This window comes from Carlito syrichta, unplaced genomic scaffold, assembly GCF_000164805.1.
Source record: "Carlito syrichta isolate Samal-C Ts95f unplaced genomic scaffold, Tarsius_syrichta-2.0.1 Scaffold117927, whole genome shotgun sequence".
NCBI classification, from domain to species: domain Eukaryota; kingdom Metazoa; phylum Chordata; class Mammalia; order Primates; family Tarsiidae; genus Carlito; species Carlito syrichta.
This window is the reverse complement of record NW_007062023.1, coordinates 93,287-114,400: the sequence shown is the minus strand read 5'-3', so window position 1 is coordinate 114,400 and position 21,114 is coordinate 93,287. Positions and strand designations below refer to the sequence as shown.

Sequence of the window (21,114 nt, the reverse complement as noted above, 5' to 3'; positions counted from 1 at the left end):
AGGATTTCATCAAAAGGAAAAAGAAGACTGTTTTCAGAGCAATGGAAAGAGATTCACACAGAGCCCGCCTCCAGATATGTGCAGCAACTTTATTACAAATGCAGAGTAGCACTACAGTGCTCAGACAGCAACCTGCTCAGCCTCACCCCGCCTACCTGTGTGCCCTCCACCCTGTCACCCCTATCACAGCTGAGCCACAATGCTCCACAGCACAAAATTCCTGTCCATCCTCTTTCCTACCTCCAGGCTTGCCCTACCACAGGATGTCACCCTCACCTGGAATGTCTTTGCTTCTCCCCACCCTCCCTCTGAAAAATACCAATTTGGCTTTCAAGGCCCTGTTAAAATGTCACTTCTGGAAACTCTTCCCTAACCCTGAAGCCCCACCCCAAGGGAAGGAGTCTGAGCTTCCTCTGCCTTTTGTCCCAATCTTGGGAGGGGCTGTAATTATACACTGTAGTTACACTCCTAACAAGGCCATGTGCCACCCATGGGCAGCTGACCTCCTCCACAGGCTGCTGTGAATACCTGTGAACAGTTCCTAAGAACTTCTCTTTTTTTAGGTTTCTTTTTTTTTTTTTGAGTTGGAGTCTCACTCTGTTGCCCAGACTGGAGTGCAGTGGCTGCTCTCGGCCATTGCAGCCTCGACCTGCTGGGCTCCGGCGATCCTTCCGCCTCAGCCTTCCAAGTAGCTGGAATTACAGGCACACGCTATCATGCCCGGCTAATTTTTTAAATTTATTGTGGAGATGAGGTCTCGCCTAGTTGCCCAGGAGGGTCTCGAACCCGTGGACTCAGGCTATCCACTCACCTCAATCTCCCAAAGTGCGGGAGTACAGGCTGAGCCACTGAGCCTGGCTTTTTTTTAGGTTTCTAAAGTACTTTTGGATCAATCCCAACAGCCCTCTGTAGTAGGTATTCATTACTCCCTGATTATAGCCCAGGAGATTGGGACTCAAAGAGGACAACAGACTTGTCAAAGACACACTAGGCAAACAGAAAATCCAAGTCTGGAGCCAGAGGTGACTGGACACTCCAGGTTTGGTGTCCTTCCTACTTTGTGTGCGTTCATGTGTGTATGTGCACAAGAGAACAAGTCTCAGGGGACAGGCACATCTTTAACAACAAAAGGCCTTGCCCTTGTTTTAGGTCAGTCAGTCAATGTGCTGCAGAGATTTGCATCTCTCCTGGATCCTGGACACTGAAGATCGATCGGCCAGTGTCTCTGTACTAATGGCTCCCAAATGTGAAGCTGGCAATGCTGTTCTTTCCCTTTGGGGCCTTTATCTTTGAAATTTCTAGTCCCGTTTTTTTCAGCTTTAGAGTTGAAGGAAACTTTTTTTCTTTATAAGCTGATCTACCCTGACAGCAAGCTGATCTACCCTGACAGTAAGCTCCCAAGTGCTTATCTTTCCTATCATGTCTTCCCTCCCAGATTTCCTCCCTTTAGAAGGGCAGCAGGGCATGGGCTGGGGAGCATCTGCGCTAGAACCCAGGCCTGGCTCAGCTACATCCCAGCCAGATGACTTTTGGGTAAATCCATTAACTTTTGTTCAGATGCCCTGCCCAGCTCAGGCTGACATGGGCAAGCAAGAGACGTGCTCTGAAAATGAGAAAATGCGAGTGCTCTGGGCAAAAAGTGGGCATGGTCATGATGTCCACTGCTTTTCTCAGCACCAGTCCCTCACTATCTCCTGGGTTCCCCTGACTTTTCCTCACAGCCTCTCTGCCTTTCCAGACCTCAGTGCTCAGATCAAGTTTCACCCCCTCCTGGAAGCTTTACAATGAGCATTCCTTTCTCAATCCCTTTAGTAAGTACATTCTGTTCCAACTTAGTTCTGTGTGTGTGTGTGTGTGTGTGTGTGTGTGTGTGTGGGTGGTTTCTGCTATTTTATGACTGTTGGTAATAAGAAGAAACAACAGAAATTAAGCAGGCAAACCAGACTCTCCAAGTCTCTGAGAAATAGGTATAAGTAACCCCATTTCACAGAAAAGAAAATGAGGCTTCAAACAGTAAAATGAGTTGCTCAAGTTATAACTGGTTTAGGTGGAGAGTCAGGATTCAATGCTGATGTTCCTTCCCCTAAACTGCACAACTTCTATGGTAAATGTCTCATAAGAAAGGGATAGGCAGTCGGGCTCGGTGGCTCAGCGGCTCAGCCTGTAATCCCAGCACTTTGGGAGGCTGAGGTGAGTGGACTGCCTGAGCCCGCGGGTTCGAGACCCACCCAGGCAACTTGGTGAGATGTCATCTCTACAATAAATAAAAAATTAGCTGGGCGTGGTAGCACGCACCTGTAGTTCCAACTACTTGGAAGGCTGAGGCAGAAGGATCGCCAGAGCCCACCCAGCAGGTCGAGGCTGCGGTGCCCGGGAGTGACAGAGTAAGACTCCAACTCAAAAAAAAAAAAAAAGAAAGGGATAGACACTCTGACAGGCATATCAGAATCAAGCACACGCCGGATAGTTAACATTTATTTAGGCTTGCTTGGGAGGTACAATCTGAGGAGAATTTTTAAAAATACACTAACTGAGCAAAAACCCTATGAGCTATACTTTATCTCACTGTTGCATTCCAAGCATGAAGTCACCACCATCCTGAGAAGCCCTACTAAAGCTTGTTGTCCTATTTGGCAGCCCTGACAAACCAGTTCTTGCATAAGATGATGTAAATTTCGAAAGGAAACCAAAAATCCCAAGAGTGGATCTGGTGCTTTTTCTTTCCTCTCTGGCCAAGACCACAGGATGGCTGGAGGCAGAGGCAACAGATAAACAGCCTTTGTCTTGAGACTGCCTTTCCTAACCTTGGCAGTTCTGACCTGCTGTGTCAGCAGGATGGCTTGGTGAATCATAAGGGCCTGGCAGAGGAAGCTCCAGGCTGCCCCTCTGTCTCCTCTTGGCTGGCCAAAGTCGGGAGCAGGAAAATGCATTTATTTTTGAGGTTCAGATGGCAATCTCGGAAGAAAACCTTTCAATAAGCATAGCCTGTCTGGTGTGACTGAGGAAGAATGGGTTTAGGACGGGGGCAGGATGAGGACGGCAAGGATGCGGTCTGGGGAAACTGTTCCTGCCACTCTTCTTGCCACCGCTTTCACCTACCTCATGACCTTCTCTCTCTTGCTTTCTTTATTTTTCCCCGGATCTGAATTCCACTAGCATTTCATATCTGTGTCAGGCATTGATAGTGCACACTTCCCCGATAATTCCTGCCATAATGAGTAGTGGGAGCATCATAGGCTCAGAGGAAGAAGTGGGCTCTAGCTTGAAGGTGAGTTGTGTGGAGGGAAAGTAGACCAACAGAGTCTAGTGTAAGGGAAACCTGGAAATATGTCTAAAAGTCTTTCAAATGTACATGGTCTTTGACCCAGCAGTTTAATTTCTAGGAATTTATACAAAGGAGTTAAATTGGGATAGATGCAAAGACTTAGCTAGAAAGATGCCCACTATTTACTATATAGTAAAAATGCTGCAAACAGCAAAAATGTCTAACAATAGGCTAAGTAAGCTGTAGAACTTCCACGTGACAGGATAGAGTGTAGCCATTAAATACAATGCTAGCAGAGGGGCAGAGGAAAGGGTCAAGAGGGGTAGTTACAAAAGGGCAGCACAACACCAGGGATCTTGTGGTGCTGGACGTATTCAGTGTCTTGACTCTGGTGACTGATTACACAAACCTACACAGGTGATAAAATGGTACTGGAGTTCAGCAAACTGTCATCATTGGGCACAGTGCAGAAGGAATCTGGAATCTTCTTACAACTATATATGAGTCTATAATTATCTTAATTTCTTTTTTTTTGAGTTGGAGTCTCACTTTGTTGCCCAGGCTGTAGTGCAATGGCACACTCATGGCCACTCCAACATCGGCCTGCTGGGCTCTGGCAAGCCTTCCACCTCAGCCTTCCAAGTAGCCAGAACTATAGGTGCGCACTACCACACCTGGCTAATTTTTTAATTTATCGTAGAGACAAGGTCTCGCCAATTGCCCAGACTGGTCTGGAACCCGTGGGCTCAGGTAACCACTTGCCTCAGCCTTGCACAAAGTGCTGGAACTACAGGCTGAGCCACCGAGCCTGGCCTTCATGTTTTAAAATGTTGGATAAGTATATTTATTGACACAGAACCATATTTCCAGTAGATTGTTTAGTGAAAAAGCCAGGTTACTAGTTTATAACCGACAATTAATAACAAGTGATGGGTCTGCTGTATCTAAATGTTAGGTTAAATTAGAAGATGGCAGCTGGGCACAGTGGCTCATGCCTGCAATAAAAACCAGCACTTCAGGGGTTTAAGGCAGGAGGATCTAACAATACCTCCTTCCAGAAGTTCCAGACCAGCCTGGGCAACACAGTGAGACCCTGTCTCTACCAAAAAAATTAAAAAATTAGCTGGGCATGGTGGCATATGCCTATAGTCCCAACTGTTTGGGAGGTTGAGATGGAAGGACCAGCTGAGCCCAGAAGGTCAAGGCCGCAGTGAGCCATGACTGTGCCACCACCCTCCAGCCTGGGTGACAGAATAAGACTCCTGAACTCAGAAAAAAAAAAAAAAGATGGCAATAAAGGGCTTAATAGTCTCTACCTCTTGTTTAGTAATACTTACATAAATAAAAGACATAATATTTATAGTTTGATTCCACTTGTTTAAAAATGCCTTTATAAAATTATATGCTCATAATTGTATATCATGCATATATTATATAGAAAAAGTCTGGATAGGTATATTCCAAAATGTTTAAAAGTGATGCTCTCTTGAGGATGGGATTCTGAAGCCTAAAGTTTCTTCTTGGTGCATGTCTCTGTTTTATGACAGTCCTGTAGTAAGCACATGAGGTGTAGACAGGCAGCTAGGGCAGCTGAGATTGGCCTGCCCCCGGTTGAGTCGTCAGTCTCTGCTCTCCGGTCTGTGTTTCTGCCTCCCCCATTCAGCAGCTCCATGTTCCGCCCCCCCATCTCTGTCTGGCCTCCTCCAGGTTCAGGTGACTTGTACAGAGTCCCATGCTCCCTTTCAGCTCACAGAGCTCAGCCTCCTATCCCCCCACTTGTTCTCTCCCTCTTTCTCTCTGTCTCACACACATACTTATCACCCCCCCCACACACACTCATGGCACACTCCCACCTCTGGGGCTTGCCCACTCTGTCCCACACACGACTCACACTCTGCTGGCAAAACTGCATACCCCTCCCCATCCTAACCAGAAAGGGCAGTTCAGGAAGAAATGGAGGCTCAGAGAGATCGAGCCGTTTGCCCAAAGACAGAGAGCTGGCATGACAGGGCTGCAGACTCCAGGTCCAGATGACCTTCCACAGTATCACAGTTGCCACTCATCTGTCCTCCCTGCTTCCTTGCCACTCCCTCCCCAAAGCACCAGCAAGGGGCCCAGCTTTCCTGGTCTTGTCTGCTCTACCACTGCTACATGGACAGGCACCCCGAGTTACCTGAGGCACCTCCACAGCAGACATGGAGAAGGCATGGAGGCAGAAGATCTTGGAGCCATTGTAGCCAACCACAAAGCCCTGCAGCTTCTGCTGGTGCACAGGGAAGGTACTGGCTTTGATGTTGAGGTAGCCTCCTCCCGAGAAGCAGAGCATGTCCTCACACTGAGTGTTCCAGGCTACACTGTTGGCGTTTGGCTCCTGAGGGTCAGGGAGGGCGAGGATCCTGTGAGAACCGTCCTGGGCTTTGGCACCACTCCCACGTTTCAGGCAAATACCCTAGTTAAAGACTGAATCCCCCGAATTGCTAACAGTGGGGTGGAGGGAAAAGAAGGAAAGGGGGACTAAAAGAAGTGAATAGAAGTAAGCTTTTCTATGCCCTTGTGTATGGCTGGAACTTGTGAACTAGAAACCATTACTTTTGAAAAACAATTATTCTTCCCAAATACATAGTAGGTGGAAAATCAGCAACGCGAAACTCCACTTGTATTAAAGAATAAACATACATCTGTATACACAGAAGGTTTAAAAGAATATATTCCAAAGAATTAACAATGATTATTTCTGGGTAGGTGGAATTGTGGAGTTTAAAAAGAAATCTTTTTACTTTTTTTGTTTGCATGAATTCTTTTGGCCATGAACATCTATTGTTTTCTATAATAAGAAAAAGAAAAATTGAAAATAATATATTGGTCTTTGCATTTACAACTCACAAAGTGTAAAAATACAGTCACCCCCCTTCCTCTCAGTTTTCTGCTCAGCCCTGGAGCTCGAGGGACCAGCATATGCCCATACCTTTCCCCTAGAATCCTTTATAATATCTGAATCTTTTAGAATTGGCATGGATTACTTTTATAATAAGACAAAAATAAACCAATACAGCTGTTTTCATTTGTGGGGGGCAGGGGCAGTGGAGAAGAAAAAACTAAGTAGGCAATGTTATAGCTGGGAATGTTGACGTCTTCTGGCAGTCTGAGAATTACCTTCCCTAGCCTGCCACAAAGCCATCAGTAGGAACTGGGGAGGACACATACCCTTCCATACTTATATGGTTCTAGGCTCAAACACAGATTCATATTTAAGACCTACTAACCTGCAGGTACAGGTTGAGGCTGGGAAGAACAGAAGTAATATTTAGAGTACTATTTTGTACAAAGCACTGAGCTAGTAGCTACGCTATCTTGTTCATTTCTGGAGCAATTCTGTGAGGGGGCATTTGCTAGTTTCATTTTAAAGATAAGGAGAAATTGAGGCTGAGAGGTTCACTAACTTGCTTAAGGTCATACAGTAAATGATGAAGGCAGGACTCAAGCCCAAAGAGGCTAGCCCAGGTCCTGCAGCTTGTGGGTGGTGGGAGGGGTGTGCTGTGGCTGGGAGTCTCTTGGACTCTGTGCCTGTGCTTGGCCCCTACACTCGCTGATCCTCCCAGAGACCAGGCTGGGCCAGAGCGGGAGTGCCTCCTGCAGGGAATGGGAAGCTAGAAAAGGGTCTCTAATCAAAGGACCATATCCTTGAGGCCTCTTGGGGACTTCACCTGAAAAAGCAGCTCCTTGGTGTGGATGTCATACACCAGGCATGTGTCATTTTCATCCACCACAGCCAGCTTGTTACGGGAGGCACTCATGTCCAAGCAACGCACGGCTGTGGCCTGCTTCAGTAGGATGATGGCTAAGAGATTGTCCACGAAGATCTTCAGGATCTGGTGAAATTTCAGAGAAAAAAGTCACCATGGCAACAAGACCCTGGAACACCGCCAGGCTATTAGAATCCCATGTGTTCTACAAGAACAACTCCCACTAACTTTACCAGAAGCTCTGGGCAGAGAAAAAGACTCATCAAAAGAAAGAAGCTTATCCTTAGGAGACCAAAAATGTGGTTTATCAGAGGTTGGAAAAGTAATGACAAGCCCGAGACAGACCAAACTCACATCAGTAGCTGTTTGGACTTGGGATTTATTAATGACATCACCCAAACTGTAGAGTTAGGTGATATAATCTAGCAAAGATCTGAGTCACAAACACAGGAAAAGGCTACCATAAACACTGACAAGACATCTGGTATAAAAGTAGAATAATGATGATGCTGATGATGACAACTATCATTTATTGATATACTTATTTTTTAAAAAAATTTTTTGAGACAGGTCTTGCTACATTTCCCAAGCCGGAGTGCAGTGGTGTGATCATAGCTCACTGTAACCTCAAACTCCTGGCCTCAAGCAATCCTCTTATCTCAGCCTCCCAAGTAGCTGGGACAAGAGATGTGAACTACCACATTTGCTTTGATATCCCTGTTTTTGACAGTGCTAGGAAACAGGCTGTATTAGCCTTATTTGCAAAGCATAGCCTCAGAGAGGTAAAGTGACCTGCCTTGGGTGATAAAGCTAGTGAGTAGCTAGGTGAGGATATAATCTGGTCAACTGGGCCCAAAATCCGAGTTCTCAGGTTCACATGGGAAGTGAGAGCTAACTGTGAGAAAAAGAGCAGGCCCCGCCTCTTCTTTGGTATTGCTGCTTAATTGCTCCCACTGATCTCATGCTCAGTGACTTCCATCTCTAGCAAAGACCTGACAAGTCTCAGCCATAAGCCATCTGGTACACAGCTTGGCTCACAGGCTAATGTAGTTATATTTTCACTTTCAAATTTCCATGTAGCCCACTTAGAACTTTTCTTATTTTGAACAAAGTACACACACACACACACAGAGAAATCTGTTTAACTTTCTGTAACCTAGATTTCCCACATCTATTTGACGAAAGGGCCCACTTTTCCTCTAGCACCTACTAATATTCCAAGGACCTGGCATTCTCTAGGATACACGCTAGAACATACTGTGTTAATCCACTCACAGCCCTAATAGGGAGCTGACCTAAGTGATGATCTCTGTCTCCCTCTCTAGCAATCCATTGAAGCAGCATCTCTAACAAATCCCCCACCTTCTGAGTGACCTGAAGCCCACTAATCCACTCCACATGCAGCCAGAGGCGACAGCTCAACTCTGCCACAATGTGGGCATGCTAAGTATCTGAGGGCCATGACATCTTTGGCCTGAGGCTGTTGTCATCAAACTGAACTCAGGGCTGCCTGCCCTCCAATGCGCCCACAGAGGGGAGAGGCTCTTTCCCTACCCCAGGAACTCATCTCAGGTTATAACTAGACGGGTTGCCTGTGTGTGTGCATGCAGATACAGCCTGATGGGAGACATGCAGGAGCACTCACCTGTCCATTCTTCAGGCCCACTAACAGGCCTTCTCTTCCAGGAGGGCCACCAATCACCTTGATGTAACGAATGAGAGACTCCATCTGCCACTCCCGCTCCTTCACTCCTCTGAAGGACAGGCATTGCAGTCGTTTCTCCTAGGAAGCAAACCCAACTTCACCTAGAGGTTCAACAGAATAAGCGCTCCCAGCCCTTCCCAAAGAGGTCTTCCTGTACCTGAAGGGTGAAAATTTAGTTACATATTCAGTATCTATCTAATCCCATCTAGTCCTGTGATTGGCATAGTTAATCCTTCATGTAAGTCTTCCCCAAGGAGTCCAATTCAGCCTCAGTGTAGACCTCCATTCAGGCAGCCAGGACCTGAGGAAGCACCCAAGAGTACAGCTACTGACACAACTATCTTATACCTTGTGGCAATCCTAAACTACTTCTTAAAGTTCTACACCTTCAGCCGGGCTCGGTGGCTCAGCCTGTAATCCCGCACCTTGGGAGGCTGAGGTGAGTGAATTGCCTGGGCCCGTGGGTTCGTGACTCGCCTGGGCAACTTGGCAAGACCTCATCTCTACAATAAATCAAAAAAATCAGCTGGGCATGGTGGCATGCGCCTATAGTTCCAGCTACTTGGAGGGCTGAGGCGGAAGGATTGCTGGAGCCCAGCAGGTTGAGGCTGCGGTGGCCATGAGTGGCCACTGCACTCCAGTCTGGGCGACCGAGTAAGACTCCAACTCAAAAAAAAAAAAAAAAAAAAAAGTTCTACACTTTCAGAGATACTTTAACAGTATTTTACACTACAGTAATTCCTAAGGGATTTCTTCCATTTTTATCACTTCCAATAGGCCTATGTGGACCGAATCCACCTCTACTTCCAAGAAAGATGCTGGGCTAGCATTCTCTCAAAGTCTTTTCCAACTAATGTCATTGACTTAGACACTTTCTGAACATCTAAGTTGAGAAAATTTTTCCATGAAAAAAAATCTCAGGAAGTAAAACTTCCTTGACTATTACTGAGTTGATATAAATATTATGTGTATATGCTTATAACAAAAAATCTTCAGGCCAGGCATGGTGGCTCACATCTGTAATCCCAGAACTTGGGGAGGCCAAGGATTTCCTGAGCTCAAGAGTTCAACACAGGTCTGGGCAATATGGTGAGCCCTCATCTTTACAACAAATTAAAAAATTAGACGCATATAGTGGTGTGTGCCTGTAGTCCCAGCTACCTGGAAGGCTGAAGTGGAAGGATTCCCTGAGATCAGCAAGACAAGGTTGCAGTAGCTGTGATCGTGCCACAGCATTCCAGCCTGTCTGACAGAGTGAGACTCCAACTAAAAAAAAAAAATCTTCTTTTTGTGGGTCCCAATGTACGCTTTAAGTCATTAAAATATATCTAATCCCAGTATGACAAAATGCTCTGCAATACAAAAAGGTATTCTCTAGTTTATGGCCCATGACTTTCTTTTTTTTTTTTGAGTTGGAGTCTCACTCTGTCTCCCAGACTGGAGTGCAGGGGCTGCTCCTGGCCACCGCAGCCTAGACCTGCTGGGCTCCGGCGACCCTTCCACCTCAGCCTTCCAAGTAGCGGGAACTACAGGCTCGCGCTACCACGCCCGGCTAATTTTTGATTTATTGTAGAGATGAGGCCTCGCCAAGTTGCCCAGGCAGGTCTTGAACCCGCAGGCTCAGGCAATTCACTCACCTCAACATCCCAAAGCGCTGGGATTACAGGTTGAGCCACTGAGCCCGGCCCCATGACTTTCTAATAGTCTGATTCACCTAGATGCCAGGAAAATGAAAGCCAGTAAATAACCACTGAGTTTGACAAAAAGAGACTTGTTTTCTAGTGACCAGGTTTAAAACCATGAGCTGAGTACCTTATTCATAGGGGACGCATGAAGTAAATTTAGCCAGACCCCTGCAACATGCTGCTACCCACCTGGCAGAGGATGATGTGCTGGGCACATACCACCAAGAGGTTGCACTCAAACTTCTTGACAATCTTCTCTGTTACCCGATAATGCATGTCTGACGAGTCATCTGAAAACAACTCATAGATGATGATTTTCTCTGGCAGCTGGATGGCTAATCGATTTTTATAGATGGCAATTTTCTTGACAAGCTCTTTGCATTTAATCCGAACTGTCAAGGAAAAAAAAAATACAGTTCTACCAAGAGGTTGTTAAGTAAGGTGCAAGGCAGAGAAATTAAAAGCTATCATTTACTTAATGCTACTAGCAATTAGAGTGAAATACTCTCATTAAAAAATCTTTACAGAGTATCTAATATGTATAATCATCTCTGCTGGGCGCTGGATCCAAAGTCGTATACAACATAATCTTTGTGGACCAAAGCTTACAACTGTGGATGCTTAGTACTACCATCCCCAGCTGAATATAAATCTAACTTCTCTACACAGCACTCGCAGCCCCTAACTAGCGGGAGTCTGTCTAGGTGACTGATCTCACCTCTGGCCACTCCCATCCACCTCCTTGATGACTGAAAATGGCATGTAGTTTCTGGTACACACTTTGTTCTACACTCTCACTACAGTCCACATGGGAAAAATGCCCCAGAAGGAACAATGTGGAATTGCCTGGGCGGTTACAACTCCCGCCATCACAGCTGGAATCTTCAAATAGAGGTGGTCCTAGATGGGGACCAAAGGCTGCTTGCTCATCTGAGTCTGCAAGACAACTCCCAACCTGGATCCCTATGCAAAGTCACCCAGCACTGCACTGTGGACAGCACATTTGGACATGAACATACCTGAAATAAGTGAATTCTTAGCTTATTTGACCAGCACAGCTACTTGGCTGGACAAAGCAGGAGGCTGAGGTTAGAGCTTGGACCCACTATGCTAGGCCTAGAACCCTGACCTTCTGACTGAGCCTGTGCTGATCCACTGTCCCTGTTTATCTCTGGCAGAAGGATCCTCCAGGAGGCAAGTGGAGACTGGGCTGAGGTGAGAAGTCCCCTGGAGTGACTATGACCAGAAAGGATATAGGCCCGCAAAGACCCATGCAGGTCAACCACCCTGGCTCCAACTTGTTGTAAGTCATCTTCCCTAACTCAGAGTACATGGACTCTGTACCCCTTGGAATTTTTGCCAAATTTTGAGTTGGTGCATTTTTTGAGGAAAAGTGTTTATTGCTTTCAAGAGATCCTCAAAGAGACAGACATCCCCACTGCCCCTGCCAAAAAAACAAAAAACAAAAAAACAAAAAAATCCAAGTCCCAGTGACTAACATGTTTTCAAAAGGCCAAGGAAAAATCTTTCCTGTCATTTCAAGTGTCCTGCAATCAGCTCTCTCAACCTACCTATCTTCCCAATGTCTAGGGGGCAGAAGGGCCATACCTGCCTCTTACCTTTCTGCTCAGTGATAAGGTGCTGCACGATGACATCAGTCATACTATCCCTGTAGGCATAACGGTCCTTGTAGAGCCCATGAACTGTGCTGAAAATAAGCTGGTAGAAGGAAATGGTGCCATCCTGGCAGCCAACCACCTACAGGGTAAGAGAACTGTCAATTTCCAGCTCTCTGGAGAAAGAGACTGCCCCTCCATTTGTCAGGAACAAACACCAATGATCTGACTAGCTACACATGGCTGATGCTCAGTGCACTCTCAAGCAAAGGCCCAAAAGAATGGACTTCCTCTTCTTACCACGTAGTTGGAATCAGGTTTCACTTTACATGTCCACACCCAGGAGGTCTGCTCCCCAACAGTCCCAAGTCGCATTCCATCTTTGGTGAAAAGGGATACTTGCTTGTCTGACCCTCCCAGCAAGATGTACTCCCCTTTAGTAAAGTAGCTGATGCAACAGGGGTCAAAGTTCAGTGGTCGATCCTTCCCAATCTGCAGAAAGAGAAAGCAAGGGAAAAGGCATTTCTAAGTCCATAATAATTGCAATATATTTAAGGGCTTTTCCCACCAACTTTAATGGGGTAAGCTGGGGAAACAGACAGCTGGCCAGCCATATCTCCTGTGTTATTCCATCGTGAACCCGGGCTTCACTGCCTCTGGGTCACCCTACTCCTCCTCTCCACCGAGCCAAACCCTGGACTTCTAGACTCAGCAGCATCTCCCCCAGTCCTACCTAACTGCTCCAGAAGTGTGTCTCAGCTCCTCAGCCAACCTGGAAACTGATGGTGGTGTTGCCCTCCAGGCCCTCTTCTGCACATAACTTGCTATGGTTCACTTTTTAAAAAGTATTTTATGAAGCTGAGTTTATTCAGTTTAAAAGACTATTCATTCTGCAACTAGGCCCATACGACTTCTCTCTCTTTTTTTAAATTTTAAAGCAAGATTTATGGAAAGGACAGAAAAACTCCCACAGTGGGAGGGGGACCTGAGGGGTTGCCCCATACTACTTCTCTTTATATCAACTTTTTTTGAGATATAGCTCATATACCATGTAATTCATCCATTTAAAGAGTACAGGGCGAGGCACGGTGGCTCATGCCTATATCCCAGCACTTTGGGAGGCTAAGGCAGGTAGATAGCTTGAGTTTTGGAGTCTGAGACCAGCCTGGGCAACATAGTGAGCCTCATCTCTACAGAAAATAAAAAAATTAGCTGGGTGTTAATGCACACATCTGTAGTTCCAGTTACCCGGGAGCTGAGGTGGAAAGATCACCAGAGCCCAGGAGACCAAGGCTGTGGTGAGCCATGATCATCTAAAAAATAATAATTAAATAAACAAAATGTATAATTTGATAGCTTTCAACATAGTCACAGAGTTGTGCAATCATCATCACCATCTAATTCCAGAACATTTCCATCACCCTAAAATAAACCCCATACCTGGTAGTAGTCTATTCAAATTCCCTATCTTCATCCCTGACAGCCACTAACCTGCTTTCTGTCTCTATGAATTTGCCTAAGCTGGACAATTCATATAAATGGAATCACACAATATATGGCCTTTTGTGTCCAGTTCATCCATATTGCAACATATACCAGTACTTCATTCCTTTTCATTGCTAAATAATATTCCATTGCATGATATGTCACATTTTGTTTATCTGTTCATCAGTTGGTGAACATTTGGCTTGTTTCTACTTTTTAGTTATTATGGATAACATTGCTATGAGTGAATATTCATGTACATGTTTTTGTGTAGACACACGTTTCCACTGCTCTTGAGTATATACATAGAAGTGGAATTGCTGGGTTACACACTAACTCTATGTTTCACATTTTGGGAAACGTCTACACTCTTTCTTTTTTTTGTAGTAAGAAAATGTTTATTAATAGTATATGTGCCAAATCAATAGAAACAAAGAATTTTATTGAGAACACAAGGCCAGAATTTTGGCTGTTATGAATATTGATTATTTATTTATTGCCAACGATGTATTCAGGTCTCTACAGTAAGCTTAGCTTCTTCCTTCAATGCTTTCCAGTGGAATTACATCTACAGTAATTCAGCAGGACAATTCCAGCATGAAAAGAACATGCTACCAGATTTCTCTGTGTTTATATATTCTGTCTCCCTTTCTAATTTGGATCATGAACCATTTGGCAAGAACCAGACTTAATCCTATCAGCACTTATAGAATAGTAAGTGGAGTTCATCCTTGTCCATTTATTGAAGAATTCCATTAGGAGAAACAAGGTAAGGTTACCAAAGAGATTGTATAGTATACCTCTACACTTTTTCAAAGTGACTGTACCATTTTAAATTGGAGTTTCACTCTGTTGCTCATGCTGGACAACAGTGCAGTGGCATGATCTCACCTCACCACAGTCTCCACCTCCTGGGTTCAGGTGATCTTTCTACCTCACCCTCCTGAGTAGCTGGGACTAAAGGTGTGTGAGACCATGCCTGACTAATTTTTTGATTTTTTGTAGAGACAAGGTCTTGCTGTGTTGCCTAGGCTGGTCTTGAACTCCCGTCTCGGCCTCCCGAAGTGCTGGGATTACAGGCATGAGGAACCGTGCCCAGCCGACAACACCATTTTATATTTGTACTATCAGTGTTTGAAGATTCCAATTTTTCATCCTAGTGGGTGTGAAGTCGTATCTCATTGTGGTTTTGATATGCATTTCTCTGATGGCTGGTGTTGTGGAACATCATTTCATGTGCTCATTGGTCACAGAGAAATGTCTATTCAGATCCTTTGCCCATTTTTCAACTGGGTTGTTTGTCTTTATAGTTCTTTTTTTTTTTTGAGTTGGAGTCTCACTCTGTCGCCCAGACTGGAGTGCAGTGGCCGCTCCCGGCCACCGCAGCCTCGACCTGCTGGGCTCCGGCAATCCTTCTGCCTCAGCCTTCCAAGTAGCCGGAACTACAGGCGCGTGCTACCACACCCAGCTAATTTTTGATTTATTGTAGAGACGAGGTCTCGCCAAGTTGCCTGGGTGGGTCTTGAACCCACGGGCTCAGGCAATCCATTCGCCTTGGCCTCCCAAAGTGCTGAGATTACAGGCTGAGCCACCGAGCCCAGCTTGTCTTCATTTTCTTAATGGAGTCTCCTCAGCTTTTAAGATGAAGGTCAAAATCCTTGCGTCCCCAAGATCATTCTCTCAGCCAAAATGAACTTCCTGCAGTTTCCCAAGCGGACCATGCCCTTTCAGGCTTTCCTGTCCTTACAGGCACTATTCTCTACACCATCCCAGCCCCAGCCAGGAGCGCTCTTTCCCTCTCCTTCTCTGCCACGTCATCTCCCAATTCCCATCCCCCAGCCTCCCATTGCCCCATGCTCACCTCTCCCCTAGTACTTCCCTCACTGCCTGCAGTTACAGAGTTAAATTCAGAACTCCCCCACTAAAGCTTGAGCTTCTTATTGTCACTGCAGTTTTTTGCTGCCCTGAAGAGTATCTTTGTGAATAAAAAGACTATTTGTGGCTGGGTGTGGTGGCTCACACCTGTAATCTCAGAATTTTAGGAGGCTAAAGCAGGAGGAGGGTCACTTAAAGCAAGGAGTTCAAGACCAGTCTGGGCAACATAGCAAGACCCCTCCACTCTACTAAAAAGTAAAAAAAATTAGCCAGTATGTGCTATAGTCCTAGTTACTTGGGAGGCTGAGGTGAGAGAATTGCTTGGAGATCAAAGATGCAGTGAGCTATGGGCTATGATTGTGTCATTGCACTCCAGCCTGTATAAAAAAAAAAAGCCGGGCACAGTAGCTCACATCTGTAATCCCATCATTTTGGGAGGCGGAGGCGAGAGGATTACCTGAGTCCAGGGGTTTGCCACCAGCCTGGGCAACTGGGTGAGACCTCATTTCTACAATAAATAAAAAAATTAGCCAGGTATGGTGGTGCATGCCAGTAGTTCTGGCCACTTAGAAGGCTGAGGAGATGGATCACCTGAGCCCAGCAGGTAGAGGCGGCGGTGGTTGTGAGCATGCGACTGCACTTCAGCCTGGGCAACAGACTCCAACTCAAAAAACAACAACAACAACAAAAACTATTTATGATTAACATTATTAAACTAATATACAATTTATTAAAAAATAACTCTAGGGACCAAGTTTCTCCTTAAGTTTTTAAGTTCAATTTACAAATATTTTCCTATTTATAAATCTAGTAAAAGTGAATAATGCATTTACTTTGACAGTTTAATAAATTCAATTTTGAACAGATTATAAAACCCCTTAAATAGTCAGTCCTATTTACAAGTTAGTTAATTCCCTTAAACTAATTTAAACTGCAATTATAAGTTTAATATAGTCAAATTTCCCTTCCTTTTTAGGAGTTTCAAATGCCTAGCAACCAAAACTTTCCCTAGCACTTATATGATGCTAGTAAATCTAACAAGATAACTAAATAATCTTATGAGTCATGACAAGGAAGGTTGGCAGCTTTTGGCAATGGCTCAGTAGTTCCTATTGGACCAACCTTCCCATATGCAACAGCTATAAAATCTAGACCAACTATAAACAGCTACCACCTGAGAGCAACCAAAAGCAGGCAGAAATGAAGACACATGCACACTGGAAAAAGGGAACAGTATTAGGTGAACTTATTTTTTCAAATGGCTTTTTGCCTGAGGGAAGGCTTCTTGGGCACTATGTTGGGCGAGTACAGAATTTCGGACCACAGCAGTTGGAAAGTGAGGTGTGAAATCCCAGAAAAGAGATGCAGAGTGACAGCCTATATTCTGTACATAAACTCTTTAGTCTCTGGAAATCCTTGAGCTCTACACTGTATTGCCAACGATGTGTTCAGGTCTCTACAGTAAACGCACAGTTTCTTCCTTAAATGCTTTCCAGTGGAATTACATATGAACTCTGATACAGATGCTGCGTAGCCTGACTAAGGCTAAAGAACTACACAGAGATGTCAGTTGCTGTCTACCATTGAAAACATAGAGTTTGCATTTTGAGTCCAGCAACATAAACTAAATACTTAAACACACATGCACAGAATAATTTTCAAAAGAATATGATGGAAATAAGTCTCTATGAAGTATCATTCTCAATGTCTAGAGTACAACCTGGAATTCCAAAAAGCAGGAAAATGTGAACCATACTTAAAAGAAAAGACAATGGAGACTGACCCAAGATGACCCAGATGTTAAGTTAGCAGACGAGAATTTTAAAACACCTATTACAACTACGGTTAAGGATATAAAGGAAAATATGCTTACAATTAGTGAACAAACAGAAAAAAAAGGAAATTCTAGAACAGAAAAATACAATAACTTACAAAAATATTCACTGGATAAGCTTACAGAAATATTAGAGATTGCAGAAGAGTCAATGAAGTTGAATAATAATAAAAATCCTCCAATCTGATGATCAGGAGAAAAACGAGATTTAAAAAAAATGAGGCTGGACTCAGTGGCTCAGCCTGTAATTCCAGCACTTTGGGAGGTCAAGGTGAGTGGATTGCCTGAGCCTGCGGGTTCACAACCAGCCTGGGCAACTTGGTGAGATGTTGTCTCTACAATACATGAAAAATTAGCTGGGCGTGGTAGCGCATGCCTGTAGTTCTGGCTACTTGGAAGACTGAAACGGAAGGATTACCAGAGTCCAGCAGGTTGATGCTGGTGTGGCTGTGAGCATGCCACTGCACTCTAGCCTGGGTGACAGAGGGAGATTCCAACTCAAAAAAAAAAAAAAAAAGGAACAGGGCCTTAGTGACTAGAGAACAATAGCAAACGGCCTAATATAAGTGTTACTGAAGCCTCAAAAGGAAAGAAGAGAATGGAGAAGAAAAAAATACTTAAAGAAATCATGGCCAAAACTTTTCTACATTTGGTGAAAGACATAAAGATATAAATGTGTAAATTCAAAAAACACAGTGATTCTCAAGCAGAAAAATGTAATGAAACACTTAAACATTCCAATATCGCTTAGGAACTTAGCAAACAAGTCTTACTTCTTTCCATTTAAAATCAGAAGTAAAATTCTTTTTCTGAATCGGAGTCTCACTCTGTCTCCCAGGCTGGAGTGCAGTGTCACGCTCACAGCCACCACAGCCTTGATTTGTTGGGCTCAGGAGATCCTTCCACCTCAGCCTTCCAAATAGCTGGAACTACAGGTGTGTGCCACCACGTCCAGCTAGTTTTTTGATTTATTGTAGAGACGAGGTCTCATGATGTTGCTCAGGCTGGTATCGAACCTGTGGGTTCAGACAATCCTCTTGCCTCTACCTCCCAAAGTGCTGGGATTACAGGCATGAGTCACTATGCTTGGTAGAAGTATAAAATTAATTACAACTTTTAAATTGTCATCACAAGACTAATCTGATAGGTAGAAATTCTAATATGTACTCTGACACCAGTATGCCTTGGTTCCAAACCAGGGTTGGCCAAAGACTAAACTGTGTGGCCTTCAAATTACCGAAGCTCTCTGTGCTTCAATTTCCTTACGTGTGAAATGGTGATGATAATAGCACCTATCTCATAGAGTTGTTATAAAGATTAAAAGAATTAACCCTTATACAGAGTTTATACAATGCCTGGAACTCAATAAACATTAGCTATTATTATTACTAAGCCAAATCTTCTTAAATGTTAAAACACTTAAAATACCAACAATACATAAATTATGCCTAAGCCTAAAAAGTATGGACTTAATTTACTTCATCATCCTATATTTAGTTCTAAATCTTCCCAGAGTTACAAGACACTCACCAGGAAAACAATTTTACTCTCCCAAACCAGTTGGGGTTACCATCTCAGCAGGCTGAGGTTGCTAATCATTCAAAAGCCCTGGGCCACAACATGAGCTCTGCAGCTGCATACATGCAAGATATTTCCCATGGCCCTGACCACCATGATGAACTCTTTTTACTATCACTATAGGAACAAGACCCCATATCACCCCAGTGTACTGTGGTTATTTGTTTCCAAGAATCTCCAATACCCACATCTAGTACCTGGTACACAGTAGGTGTGCTGATAAGTATCTGTTGAATGATGATGCACATATATTAAATGTATTAACAGACAGGGCCTGGGAAACTAGATGCTGGTCAATTAAAATGAGCGTTATGGGAAATTAGCCACAAGAAACTGAGAAAACACTTATTTGCGACCTTTATCTTTTCTTTACTCAACTACAAAAGATATGGCTCCCAAAACTGGGCTACACACACCTGAAACCCTTTCTTCTAGCAGGACATATTTTGAGGAATAAGGATGAAAAGCTCCATTGAACAGGCTGTTATTTCTCACTTGCTGGCTGTGGTATGCAACCTGTATCTCTCCCAGCTTCACTCTAATCCTTGGTGTTTCCTGCCTACTCACCATACTTTCTATATTTTAATCCACGCTCTACAGATACAATGAGGTCTTCTGAAACAGGAATCTGACCATGCCTCTCCCTGCCATTTGTTGCTCCTGAATACTAACATGTCGCTCAAATTTCTTATTCACACTACTCAGGTCCTTGACAATTATGTCCCTATCTTCCTCTCCAGCTCCATCTGCTGTCTACAAACTCAGGGATTCAGTCACCCTGAACAACTCAGTTTTCTGAACTGTCATATATTTTTGCTCCTCTCTGCCTTGGTACATGTTATTTCCTCTGTCCCAAACACTATTCCCAGTGCCCTCTGTCTAGAAAAAGCCTGCTCTTCCTGCTCAAAGGTTACCTCTGACAAGACCTCCTATCTCTAAAAAGTGACGATGTCACCCTCTTTTGTGTTCTTATAGCTATTTATCTGTGTATCTCTCTAATATGTCACCTACCACAGCACACTGCAACTGTCTTCTATCAAGTATGTCCCCCCTCCAACTTGTGGGCTCTTGCAGGCAGAAGCTCTATGGCAGCAGCTTTTCCATGTTAGAGCTGGCCTAAGTAGATACTCATAAGTGTTGGCAGGAAGAAGGAAAGCAGTGAGAGAAAGGTAAGGTCATGACTAAGAGCTAGACTTTAAAATCAAACCATCTGAGTTTCTAGAATGGTGCATGGAATATTTAAAATAACAACAAAAAACGGATCTGGGTTTCAATCCCAGGCTCCACTATTTACTGGTTATGTGAGACCTTGGGCATATATTTCACTATTCTGAGTCTTGGTCTACTCAGTTCTAAAAAGTTGACAATGCACTTTGGGAGGCTGAGGTGAGAGGATTCCCTGAGTCCATGGGTTCAAGACCAGTTCGGGCAACACAGTGAGACCTGGTCTCTACAATGAATCAAAAAATTATCTGGATGTGGTAGCATGCGCCTGTAGTTCCGGCTATTTGGAAGGCTGAGGCAGAAGGATCACCTGAGCCCAGCAGGTCGACACTGGGGTGACTGTGAGCATGCCACTGCACTCCAGCCTGGGCCAAGTGAGACTCCAACTCAAAAAAAAAGTTGACAATGAAAGTACCTACTTCACAGGGTTCTGTAAGAATGAGACAAAATATGTAAAGCACTGAGCACAATATCTGGTATCACAGTAAATGCTCAGTAAGCAGAAACTAACAATGGTAATATATGATTCACAATAATACAATTTCAGAAAGTGAAAATATAGTATAACAGGTATGACTGCAACTGGGTTTGTATAGGGCTACATACCTGTTTTCCACTCAGGTGGTAGAAGGAAAGTTTCTGTCCCCAGTCAGCTACAGCCAGGATGTCATGATGCTCCTCTCTAATCAACAGAAAGTAAAAGAAGTTATGAGGGGCCATGGCCTGCTGATGAGTACAGCCCTAAGTGTTTAACAACAGGAAATAGGAAGTCCTGGCCAGGCTGTCAGGTTGCCAACTGTTGTGCAGCTTTAGTGAGGCCAAAAGTTGTTAATTTGGGTCAACCCATCAATCAGTCCAATGGAATGAAGCAGAGGTGAGGTTCAACACCCCCTGGGCTCTACTTCACCGAATCCCCTGTCACAGTTGATGAAGATAAACTTCTTATTTCAGAGCCTCCTGGGAAGCAACACTAAGAAAGAGCAAGACTGCAGATCCAAGAGTGCTTATCTCTTTTTTTTTTTTTTGAGTTGGAGTCTCACTTCGTCACCCAGGCTGGAGTGCAGTGGCACACTCACGGTCACCCCAGTGTCAACCTGCTGGGCT

General features: G+C 44.4%; 1 protein-coding gene across 5 annotated transcripts in view; it reads right to left on the bottom strand.

The window, feature by feature from the left end:
- Positions 1–21,114, bottom strand: part of IFT122 (intraflagellar transport 122) — an 82,862-nt gene that overhangs the window by 33,896 nt on the left and 27,852 nt on the right. For all 5 annotated transcript variants that reach the window (XM_008074826.1, XM_008074827.1, XM_008074828.1 and 2 more), the window contains 7 exons: positions 20,617–20,692; positions 12,315–12,506; positions 12,018–12,156; positions 10,588–10,790; positions 8,654–8,791; positions 6,970–7,134; positions 5,439–5,636 (listed from right to left, as the gene is read on the bottom strand). In XM_008074826.1, coding sequence (XP_008073017.1) covers positions 5,439–5,636; positions 6,970–7,134; positions 8,654–8,791; positions 10,588–10,790; positions 12,018–12,156; positions 12,315–12,506; positions 20,617–20,692 — 1,111 coding nt within the window. The remainder of the gene's footprint in view (positions 1–5,438; positions 5,637–6,969; positions 7,135–8,653; positions 8,792–10,587; positions 10,791–12,017; positions 12,157–12,314; positions 12,507–20,616; positions 20,693–21,114) is intronic.